At 39.6% G+C, this 12,807-nt stretch overlaps 1 protein-coding gene across 1 annotated transcript in view; it reads left to right on the forward strand.

The window, feature by feature from the left end:
- syne2b (spectrin repeat containing, nuclear envelope 2b) overlaps window positions 1-12,807 on the forward strand; it is a 296,242-nt gene that overhangs the window by 98,304 nt on the left and 185,131 nt on the right. Inside the window, exons 51-57 of the mRNA XM_072916123.1 lie at window positions 3,316-3,663; window positions 3,736-3,863; window positions 7,240-7,375; window positions 7,526-7,699; window positions 7,790-12,106; window positions 12,289-12,444; window positions 12,525-12,766. Coding sequence (XP_072772224.1) covers window positions 3,316-3,663; window positions 3,736-3,863; window positions 7,240-7,375; window positions 7,526-7,699; window positions 7,790-12,106; window positions 12,289-12,444; window positions 12,525-12,766 — 5,501 coding nt within the window. The remainder of the gene's footprint in view (window positions 1-3,315; window positions 3,664-3,735; window positions 3,864-7,239; window positions 7,376-7,525; window positions 7,700-7,789; window positions 12,107-12,288; window positions 12,445-12,524; window positions 12,767-12,807) is intronic.

Genomic DNA, 12,807 nt, shown 5'->3' on the forward strand with positions numbered 1-12,807 from the left:
CATTCAAAGTAACTAGGGTTTGAAGTTTAATATTCGATTGTAGGTTATTCCAAGCCTTCGGTGCTGAAAACCTAAATGCTTTCTTGCCCAGTTCAGTTCTTACTTTGGGGATGACAAATTGCAGAACATTCATTGAACGAAGATTGTGACTTCTTTGTTAAAAGACAAGACAGATAAGATGGAGTGATACCCAGAATGGTTTTGTAGTTGAAAACATACCAATGATTGAGGCTAGAATTCACAATAATACGAGTATTATTATGGTGTGTGTATAAGGTAAGACTTATCTGGCGTTTTGTTTTGCATTATTATGCAAAAGCAACTTTTCTTACCTTCTAGTTTATTTGGGATCTGCATAAATCCTGAAAAATTGAGCGAATCCGTCTTTGTAGTCCGTGCCGACACCGTAGTCGATAATGTTCTTCTTTTTCTCTATCTTCTTGTTATGGGACATTCATCCTCCGCTGTTGCCATTTCTAATATAAAGTAGTGTTAAGTTCTTATATCTGTCAGTAAATTCGCCATGAAAGCGCTAAAACATACCGGTGTAGTGAGTTGACATTATTCACCCATAGAACTTTAGTTATTAGAGAGTCGGACGGTTTTTCACGGGACACATTTCCGGTGTTGTTGTTTCCGGATGAGGAGATGTTGCTCCGTTATTGATTGAAGCATACTTGCCAACCTTGAGACCTCCGATTTCGGGAGGTGGAGGGGTGGGGAGTGGGGGGCGGGGCGTGTTTGGGGGCGTGATTAAGATATATATATATATAAGAAATACTTGACTTTCAGTGAATTCTAGCTATATATATATTTTTTTTATTACATATATATATATATATATATATATATATATATATATATATATATATATATATATATATATATATATATATATATATAAATAAAAGAAATACTTGAATTTCAGTGTTCATTTATTTACACATTTACACACACATAACACTCATCTACTCATTGTTGAGGTAAGGGTTGAATTGTCCATCCTTGTTCTATTCTCTGTCACTATTTCAGAACACACACATTATACCAATATACATTATAAAATCAATAAGAAAACGGGAGCTCTAATTTGGGAGTCTGAATTGGGATCAGAAGTTCCTATATAAACATTGCGCACTCACGTCGCCATTTTGTATTGATTACTGCAGCTGTGCACTGGATTCATTCACAAATACAAACTACAACTCACAAACACTTTAGAGTTAGGCTCCACCATCAGAATGTGTACTTAAACTTATAAAGATCACATGGATATTATTCAGTGAGTTTATTCACCAAAACTAACCTGTTATACAGGAGGAAAACGCACACAGGACGTTTCAATTGTTCACAGACTGGTCGCGCTCATCAGAATGACAAGACACTTCCGGTCTGCAGGTGATAGCATTCAAGTGGGAAGAAACGCCCTACTGCCCCCTACTGACCAATGTGAATACTGATAAATGTGTAATGACAGCTCCAAAAACGAATTCAAACCACAAAATAAAATAAATAAATCAACACAAAAATGTGACACATTATGGGTGGGTCACATATGCATGTACAGTAGATGGCAGTATTGTCCTGTTTAAAAGTGTCACAACATTGCTGTTTACGGCAGACGAACTGCTTTACGGGGGACGAAAACTTGACTGCTGTTGTTGTGTGTTGTTCCCGTGCTGGGAGGACGTTAATGAAACTGCCTAACAGTAAACCCACATAAGAAACCAAGAACTCGCCCTCCATCATTAGCTGTTTATATTGTGGGAAAGCGGACGTGTGAACAGGCTGTCAACACGTCACTCAGGTCCGCATGGAGCTGGAGGGGGCGTGGCCTCCAGCTCCGCCTGAATTTCGGGAGATTTTCGGGAGAGGCGCTGAATTTCGGGAGTCTCCCGGAAAATCCGGGAGGGTTGGCAAGTATGGATTGAAGTAAAGTCTGAATGTCATTAAAACAGTTAGCTCCATCTTTTGACACTTCTTCCACCGCCGTCCTTGCACGCTACACCGCTACAACAAAGATGACGGGGAAAAGACGCTGCCGAAGGTGAGCCACGTAAATAAGACCGCCCACAAAACGGCGCATCTGGAAGCGACTGTCAGAAAGCGGCTTGAAGATGATCTGTTAAACGTAATCCATACTTGCCAACCCTCCCGAATTTTCCGGGAGACTCCCGAAATTCAGCGCCTCTCCCGAAAACCTCCCGGGACAAATATTCTCCCGAAAATCTCCCGATTTTCAGCCGGAGGTGGAGGCCACGCCCCCTCCAGCTCTATGCGGACCTGAGTGAGGACAGCCTTTTTTTTTATGACGGGAGGACAACAGGGTGACAAGAACTAAATCATCCAGACTAGAGATAAATTGTATTATTATGTTTATCTTACCTAAAAATATATATATTTATTACAAAAAAAAAACTAAATACATTTTTACTATATTTTGCTAAAAACATCAAAATTAATTGTTTTTATTTGTATTTTTTCTGACTCCTTATTACATCCAGCCATAGAATTATACATTAAAATAAACATATTTGAAATAATTAATTTTAATTATCATAATAATTCATTTAAAATGACCATATAATTCATTTAAAATGACCATATTTAATTATTAAAATAATTGCTTGTTTATCAACAACTTTAGCATTTTATTCATTACATTTTGAAGCTCTCAGAAGCCAAGTTATGTTATATTCCTTAATATTTATTTATGCAAGTTTGAAGTATCAATTATTTAAACACAGTTTTGTTTGCATATTTTCAGGATATATATATATATATATATATATATATATATATATATATATATATATATACGTACATATATATGTATATATATATATATATATATATGTATATATATGTATATATATATATATATATATATATATATATATATATATATATATATATATATGAAATACTTGACTTGGTGAATTCTAGCTGTCAATATACTCCTCCCCTCTTAGCCACGCCCCCGCCCACAACCACGCCCCCGTCCCACCCCCACTCCCCACCTCCCGAAATCGGAGGTCTCAAGGTTGGCAAGTATGACGTAATCTATGCAACATTTTGACCAAAGAACCACCATTACATGTTATGTAGACCACAAGGAAGTGTTTTACATTTAGAAAAAAATTATAATAATATGACTCCTTTAATGCGCCCTATAAACCGGTGCGCCTTATATATGAAAAAATATCAAAAATAGACCATTCATCAGCAGTATGCCTTATAATCCGGTCCGGAAAATACGGTAAACAATGTCTGCTGTTTGTCTTTGTTTAATTAGTATGATGTTCTATCTCCCAGGCTTTACTCCAGACTGTGGATAGGGAGCAGAGAGAGATGAAGGAGCTGGACGCCGCCAGAGATGATCTACTCAGCTTCTGCACCCCCGGTGGTCGCGACGCTCTCATCCTGGAGGTTAGCCACCTGCACGAGCTCTGTGCCACCTCTGAGCATGATGTGAAGGACCACCTGGCGGCCTGCGAGGCACGCTTGCGGGACCTGGAATGCCAGGCAGCCCAAAAGACGAATGAGCTGACGGAGAAAGCAACTGCTCTGCAGTGGGAGCTGCGATCTTTGGACCAGGCGCTGGGATACAATGAACCACAGGACAATGTTGAACAGCTCCAACAGCACTGGCACAGCCTGCAGGTTCTATTTCACTTTTACTGTACACACATACGCTTCAGTCCATTCTAAAATAATGTTCTATCCCTGTGACAGAATTGTAAAAAGTCGCTCGAGGAAATCCACGGTAAAGTTGAACAGCTGCAGGAGGAAGTCCGTTCTGCCAATGAGTTGCCAATAGAAATAACCACCACCGTCGACTCTCTGCGCCAACAACATGACAGGTAGTGTGGAGAATAGTTTTGTTGACATAAATCAGGTATTGTCTGTCTTTTCATATGAAGATTTAATGTTCAGTGGAACCCGTTTATTTTTCCTTTTTGACGTAACCAAAACCGAACGTACCTATTGCCTCGACATTTTCTTGTGATTTTCACCAGAAACATAAGGAGAATTGTTGATAGACTTTTCCACAATTTGTGAATTAATTTATTTTCCAAATATTTCTGTTTTTATTTGATATTGTATACTAAATCTATTGCTGTCTTTGAATTATGTTTTTTATAGTCAAAATCATTTTGTGTTGGATTCAGTAGATTTTGCACATCGTCAACGATCAGACAACTACGGGCAAAATCTATGTCATTTCTATGTCCATGTAATGAGGATCCCCACAAATAAAAATATCTAATTTCAGCTCAGAGAGGAAGGCTAGAACACTCAGATAAACGATTCAAACACGAAAGAAATTTGGAGGGTTTAGTGAGCGACAAAAAATATAAAAAATGACCATCTGGAGCATGGGTGTCAAACTAATTTTAACTCAGGGGCCACATGGAGGAACATTTATTCTCAAGTGGGCCGGACTGGTAAAATCATGGCATGACAAGTTAAAAATAACGACCACTTCAGATTGTTTTGTTTGTTTAAAAATAGAACAAGCACGCTTACGTGTTGTGGTGGATCGTATTCTATCTTCATTTGTTGTTATTTATACTTCCTGAATAAATGATGTGATAATGTTCATTATGTTAAAGTTAAAGTACCAATGATTGTCACACACACAATAGGTGTGGTGAAATTTGTCCTCTGCATTTGACCCATCCCCTTGATCACCCCCTGGGAGGTGAGGGGAGCAGTGGGCAGCAGCGGTGCCGCGCCCGGGAATCATTTTTGGTGATTTAACCCCCAATTCCAACCTTTGATGCTGAGTGCCAAGCAGGGAGGTAACGGGTCCCATTTTTTTAATAGTCTTTGGTATGACTCGGCCGGGTTTCGAACTCACAACCTACCAATCTCAGGGCGGACACTCTAACCACTAGACCACTGAGTAGGTAATAGGTGGAATTTAGTCTGGCAAAGTTTTAAAATGCTTCTGTTGGTATTAATTATTAATCTATCAGAGGATGAAATGAGTAAAAATAACTTGGTTTCCTCAACTGATATACTGTACACATGTAACATCATCTATGTGAGTTTGGACTAATTTCATTAATCACAAATGAAGTCATTAGTTCAGCATATTTATGCACGCCGAAAAAGTGTCCCCAGTTATAAGTACAACACGAAATGTACAAATTATCAATTTATTTGTGTAGAAATGTGACACAAATAATGTTACATTACCAACAACATATTTGACAATCAAGGCATGAACGTAACAATCCGCATTTTGTATCATTACTATCACTAATAAGCAGCGTCAGTTCATAGTGTCCAAACACGGAAGTGTTGACACACGGCACATGGCTCCGCCCCCTCTAAAGTACAAAGAATTGCTATTGTGACATCAAGTGGACACATTTAGAACATTTAGTTCATCAGTTTCTTTCATTCAAAACTACAGCTCATTTTTATACTTGGGCCGTACCTTGATCCACAGGAAGTAAAGTGGGTGGTTTTAATTTAATGACTATAAACAGGACCAATTTAAACAGGTTCCACTTAATTGCTACATCTTCCCTAATGACACGTACTAGGGATGTCCCGATCCGATATTTGGATCGGATCGGCCGCCGATATTCGCAAAAAAATGCGTATCAGCAACGCATGGGAAAATGCCGATCCAGATCCAGTTTTAAAAAAAACTCCGGTCCGTGTTTTCCAACGCACCGATTTAAATAATACATTCCATTTTTCTGCTGTTCCCTAAGCTCCGTTCCGCATTTTCCAGCACACCTTCAACACATCCACAGGTCTGTGGATTCTAACGCAGTTGCTTTTAGCTGCTGGCATTACACGACAGGCTCTTCTCACTCTTTCCTGTGTCTCCCTCTTACAGACAGCGAGCGCACCTTCTTACACACGTCACATACTGTCACGTCATACGTCACATACTGTCACGTCATACGTCATATACGTATACGCCCTCTCCCAGCAGAGAGCGAGGTAGCAGCATGGCTAACGTTAGCTGTGATGCTAGCGCAGCCGCTAAGGTGCGCGCCTGCTCAAGCGTCCTCTGCGCACGGCAAATCTATGCCACGCACAAAATCAAATAAAAAAATAAGCGCATAACAATTTTCGACACACGGACACGACAGAGAAAACAGTTTTCGTCATCATTGTTCAAATATTGTAAGGTCTGTCGAGACGCTTATCTCCATTCGGTGCCACACGTCCACACCATCAAAATGCCGAGGCAAACATTTCCACATCAACACCGTATGAAAAAAAATAGTGATTTTTTTTTAGTTGTGATTTCCCTCTCTGCATGAAAGTTTAAAAGTAGCATATTAATGCAGTATGAAGAAGAATGTTTTAATGTAGACATGCAAGCCTTGAAAGAAAATGTTGAAAATCAAGACTACATTTCCTGCAAATGGGTGCATTTCTACCCTATATTTTAACTTTAGATTTATTCTCATATCAAACTCTTTTGGCTGTCTTTTTGACACTTACATCCGGCGCCCCCCTCCACACCCTGGATTATAAATAATGTAAATAATTCAATGTGATTATCTTGTGTGATGACTGTATTATGATGATAGTATATATCTGATAGTATATATCTGTATCATGAATCAATTTAAGTGGACCCCGACTTAAACAAGTGTAAAAACTTATTGGGGTGTTACCATTTAGTGGTCAATTGTACGGAATATGTACTTCACTGTGCAACCTACTAATAAAAGTCTCAATCAATCAATCAAAACACATAGAATCATCATACTGCTGTGATTATATGCATCAAGTGTTCATTCAAGGCTAAGGCAAAATATCGAGATATATATCGTGTATCGCAATATGGCCTTAAAATATCGCAATATTAAAAAAAGGCCATATCGCCCAGCCCTAGTTCAATGATGCCATTTCTGTTTGTCATGTATAATTTTGTCTATTTTGTGTTTATCCTTGAATAAACAGGTCAGTTTCTTGTTACCAACCATTGTGTATTATTCAAACTCCCCTAATTCAGCTGGCTAGTTGTTATCAAGAGTACTAAAACCCTTTTCAACATGATTCTGACAACTAAGTAGGCTAAATAACTTGAAACTTTAATACATGCTCGGATAGGCCATTATCGGTCAGTATCGGTATCAGATCGGAAGTGCAAAAACAATATCGGTATCGGATCGGAAGTGCAAAAACCTGGATCGGGACATCCCTAACACGTACTGGTGACATTTGGGTCCATGAATGTTTTCTTTATGACTCCTTTAGTTTGCAGACCAGGCTGAGGGAGCATAAGCAAAGTTGCTCAACAAATGCTGCTTGCTGTTTGACGAATTCAATCCAAGCACTGCAGGAATGGACCCACAACCACAACAAGCCTTCAGAATCCATTGCAACTGTGCAGGTTTGGATCTTTCTTTGTATGTTTGATTCCGGTAATGATTGTAGTGAACAGCTGTTAGCGTTAATGCTTAAATGAGAACTCCGTGTTCAGTTAGAACTTGCTCAGTAACCTAATGGAAATCATTAGACATATTCTTTATCCTGGTATCAGGAGGCAGCAGAGGAAGGGGAAAAGATGCAGGCTATTCTTCAGGAGGCACTTTCTCATCATCAATTTCTGAGTGACTGTTTAAAGCAGGATATGTTTGACAAAGTTTCAAAAGACAGTTCAGAAACACTCAGACAAGCAGGTACACTCCAGATGTCTCTCTGTCACAACTTAAAGGTACGTATCTAAAATATTCACACAAAAAAAACTTAGTTATTGGATAATTTGAATAGTATCTCAGGTCCAATAAATATATTTTTGTCATAGGAACTTATGAAAAGGAGTGACCAAAAAACGGAGGATCAGCCTATTGATATTGATGTCCACTCTGAAGAGAAAAAGACATCTTTGGTGGCACCTCCACGGAAGAACAAACAGTCCATTAGGAAAAAGTCTCAAGATGGATTCCAACAAGACATTCCCTCAACTGACACATCAGGACTGGATCAGGATGACTTGTCAGTTTCATCGAGGTCCAGTGAGCAAACTGATGATACTGATTCAGGAAAAAACAAAGAAATTCCAACAAGAAAGAAGTCAAAGACCAAGCAAGTATCCCTGGATCGTCTTTCAACAGGTGAAATAGTTCATGTGGAAACCAAGAAAACTGAACATGAATCAAAAAAGACTTCAGTCAGGGGGCAAGATGAAGCTAAGGTGATGGATGAAGGAAAGACAACATCTGCAGCGACTCCTTATACCAATGATGTACCACAGGCTAAAGAAGGAACAGAAAAGCTTCATGGTGCCACAACTCTAGAGTTAGTTTCTGTCAGTTCCACAGAAAAAAGCCAATGCTTGAAAAGTAAGGAACCTTCACCTACAGAAGAAAGTACACAAATATCCGATGCAGCTTTTGTGGAAGCAAAGATCACATCCAATAGAAAGTCAACGCTTCTAGAAGACAGAGAACTTGGTGTCTGTAATGATTCAAACCTCGACAAAGCAAGAAAAGACTCTGAAAGTGGGGAAGCTTCTGCAGTAGCTCAACTCGTCACAGGAATTATTGAGGCATCTATGAAAGACATTGCTTTACCTTCAAAGAAGGATCAGATAGAACTGGGACATACTAAAACGTCCTCAGCTTCACAAGCTGTCACAGGCACCCCAGAGGTTGATATTGCTAAGGTAGGAAAGATCTCACCACCCAAAAGAAAGTCAAAGAGTTCTAAGGTTTCTCAAGGGCAGCCTAAAACAAAAGAGCAAATTGTGACAAAAGAAGAATTCTATCTGAAACCAAAAGAGAAAAAACTTGTAGGAGTTGAAGAACTTGGCGTTTGTGACGATTCAAACCTTCAGAAAGCAACAGAAGACTCTAACAACGTTCAGATAGAACTGGAAAGTACAAACACCTCTTCAACTTCAAAAGTTTTCACAGGAATCCCTGAAGTTATTATTGGGGAGGAAGACAAGATCCCACCACCCAAAACAATTTTAAAGAGTTCAAAGATTTCTCCAGAGCTGCCTAAAAGAGAGGAGCACATTTTGACGAACAAAGATTTCTATCTGGAACCAAAACAGGAAAAACTTGTAGATGTCAAAAAACCTAATGTCTGTGATGATTCAAACCTCCACAAAGCAGGAAAAGACTCTGAAAGTGGGGAAGCTTCTGATGTAGCCCAATTTGTCACAGGAATAATTGAGGCAGCTGTGAAAGACATTGCCTTACCTTCAAAGGAGGATCAGACAGAACTGAGAAGTACAAAAACTTCCTCAGCTTCAGAAGTTATCAGAGGAATCCCTGAAGGTATTGCAGAAGAAGGAAATATCTCACCATCCAAAAGAAAGTCAAAGATTTCTCCAGAACTGCCTAAAAGAGAGGAACATATTTTGACAGAAGACAAATTCTACCTAGAACCAAAAGAAGAAAAGCTTGTAGAAGACCAAGAACTTAGTGTCTGCAATGATTCAAACATCCACAAAGCAACAAAAGACTATGAAAGTGAGGAAGCTTCTGCAGTAGCTCAACTGGTCACAGGAATCATTGAGGCCGCTATAATAGTGATTGGTAAACCTTCAAAGAAAGATGAGATGGAACTGGACTGTAAAAAAACGTTCTCGGTTTCACAAGTTGTCACAGAAATCCCTAGAGTTATTGCGGAGGAAGGAAAGATATCACCACCCACGAGAAAGTCAACGGATCGGAAACTTTCACCCAAACTTCCATCCAAAGAAATAATAGTGCCGACACAAACGTCATTTGAGTCTAGCGTCAAAAGGGAAGAAGCCGTAACTCCATGGCCCGTCTATGCTGTTGGTGATACAGATGATGACAAAGTAAATCAAGACTATGAAAGTGGAAAAAACACTTCAGAAGCACATGCAGTAACAACAACACTTGAGGCTTCTCCTGAGGATGAAAGAAAAATCTCACAAGAAAAGTCTGATAGTCACCAACCTTGCTCTAATACAGGAAATGCTGAGACTACTGTGTTTGAGGAAAGTAAACCGAAAAATGAGGCAGAGACTGAACAGAAGTCTTCTGATTCCGTAGAGCCGTCTGAGAACAATATCACTGAAGTAATCAGTGACTTGCCAATTGAAAGACAAGCAAAACATTTTGATGATTCAAATTCAGAGGTTGATAAAGAAACATGTTTTCAGCCTAAGGAGGGTGAACAAGTCGACACACTGGTAAAAGCAAGCAAAACCAAAGATGATGTAGGAAAGATCTCACCACCAAAAAGAAAACAAAAAAGTGGGAAGGTTTCATCAGAAACTCCCAAATTGCCAGCTAGGAGAAAGTCCAAAAATAATGTTTCCAAAGAGCCAGTTACTGATGTCAGTGAAGGTTTTGAGACCAAGACTGATGATTCAAGACAAGACCCTGAAAGTGAGGGGAAGTCTTCAGTTGAACTGCTGGTAAAAAGTAAAGCGGATGTGGCTGTTTTGGAAGATAGAAAGCTCTCGCCGCCAAAAAGAAAGTTAAAGGGTTTAAAGGCTTCAACAGATGACATGCACGACGCTATCAAGAGCCTGCCAGAAGACACTGTTGGATTAGAAGTTAAGAGCAAGGATATAGCTACCGCTGATGTTAAAACAGAGACCATGTCAGATGAGAACACTTCTGAGTTGCATGCAAATGCAGCTGAAAATGATGGCACTAAACTTCCTCCCTTTGCACATACTGGTGAGGCGTTTACAGAAATGATCTTAATCGATCAAACCATGACGGCAATGCAAACTGTTATTGAGTTGGAACTGTTGGAAACAAGGGAAGAAGAAGTGAAAGATGATAATGTACAGGTACAGATTTGTAATGATGATGCCACCACAAGCTTGGAAAACCCGTCTGTATTATTAGAAAGAATCCAAGAAAGGGCTGGTGTAGACATGTTAGAGGTAAATATACACAGTCAGGTAGAGGATGGACAGCTCTCTGTTATGAGCAGTGCTGAACAGCAAGTGATCCAAAGTGAGTCTGGTCAATCCAGCTCTGTGGTTTTAACAAAACTTCAGCCAAATAAAACTGAATTCATAGAAATCGTATTATTTGACCCGGCCATGGAAAAGAAATGCCAGACTGACAGTCAGGTGGAACTTTCGGAAACCAGCCAAGAAACCGTGGAACAAACAGCCGCCATATCTACAAATAGAATGCAAGATACTGCCTTGACCATTCACATTGGACCTGAAGTACATGTTTTAAAGGTAGATGTAACAGCATGTCAAGAGGAACAGGAAAACACACTAGAAACAGGACCAACAAATGAAATTGTTCAAAGTAATATTCAGTGTGAAAGCCTGCCAGAAAACAAAGACATGTCAGACAAGAGTCTACCTAAGACAGCACTTGAGGAGTTACCAAAAAAACTACAAATTGTGATTGAAAGTCATTCTGCTCAGCTCCCCAATGTTGATTCAGAAGAAAAGTCATGTCAAGCAGAGACAGACACTGGAGGAAGCACCCAAGAGGTCCAGGCCCAAATGTCTTCAAGTACTGAATTTGAAATGGCTTCAAAAAACAAGACTCAAGAGGGGGAGAAAGACAAACCCCCAACAGAAATGTCATCAGTGGAAAAGCAAGAAGTAAGCCGCAAAAGACATGACGACGAGGTTCAAAGTAAAGCAATTAAAGCTATTTCTGTTGCTTTTGAGCCAGTTCAGCCACTAGAGAGTGGAAACAACAACGACTTTGTTGAATTAACCCAAGATAAAGATCAGTCACAACTATGTGCTGAATCCCTTGGACAGGAAGAACTCCAAATAGGTGTCAGACAAGAGATGGAGTCACCACATGAATCAATCAGTGATATTCAGCCCATCATGTCATTAATTAAAATGACAGAGGCAGAAGTTTCAGAATTTGCTGAACCTCCTTTACACTCTGACTTGGATACTGTATCTGATACTCAAACAGCGGAACAAGTTGATAATCCAGTAAGTAGTACAGCTCAAAATGACATTGGAAAGATGGTCAGATTTGGGCCACAAAATATTACCCACACAGACACTCCAACAAGTAACTCAGAGCCAAATGAAACGATCTCTGAGAATTTAAATGTTGATGCACTAGAAAATTCTCCATTGACGGACATCTTCTCAGAGATAAAGATGGTCACGGATGCAGGACTTCTAAAGGAGGTACGCGTGTTTTATTCTTCCCTTTTTTTGTTTTACTCTTGAAATGCTCTTAAATTTTACTCATATAGATCTAATTTCGAGCTAATTGGTATTTACCACCCCACTTTATTTAAAAGACCAAAGATACTGACACATGAAAGTTTCATCATTGATCTAATTAAAATGTCCTCCTTTATTAAAAGGTTGAAGCGTGTGAGAATCCTCTAGCAGAACTAATGACCTCCAGCAGTGACCTTGATGATCGCCGGTGTAGGTTAGTGTTAAAACTCCTAAGCTGCAAGAGTCACTCTCCAGAGCTCCAGCCAACAGTTATGATCCAGCAGGTTAAGGAGGCTCAGGTAAGACTTCAAATAGGCTACATGAACTACCATAGGTTAAACTTAAGTGATACACCTTTTTTTCCCCTTTCTGTGTACAGGAATGTCAAGACATGGCCCAAGATCAAGTATCTCTGCTCTGCCAGCAGAGAGATGTACATGCTGAGAACTCAGACACTTTAGAGTTCGTGGAGGACCAGTGGAGAGCTGTTGCTCAGGATGCAGCTGCTGTTGTCGAGAGCAAAGAAGCCCATCTGCAGCTGGTGCATAACTTCTGTCAAATTACTCAAGAAACCAAGACTACATTAGAAAGACTGGCAACTGAACTGGATGCTGTAAGAAAGTGAGTTCATCAAGTGGTTTCCATTCATACGTAAACTATTC

The sequence above is a fragment of the Nerophis lumbriciformis genome, linkage group LG26 (assembly GCF_033978685.3).
Source record: "Nerophis lumbriciformis linkage group LG26, RoL_Nlum_v2.1, whole genome shotgun sequence".
NCBI classification, from domain to species: domain Eukaryota; kingdom Metazoa; phylum Chordata; class Actinopteri; order Syngnathiformes; family Syngnathidae; genus Nerophis; species Nerophis lumbriciformis.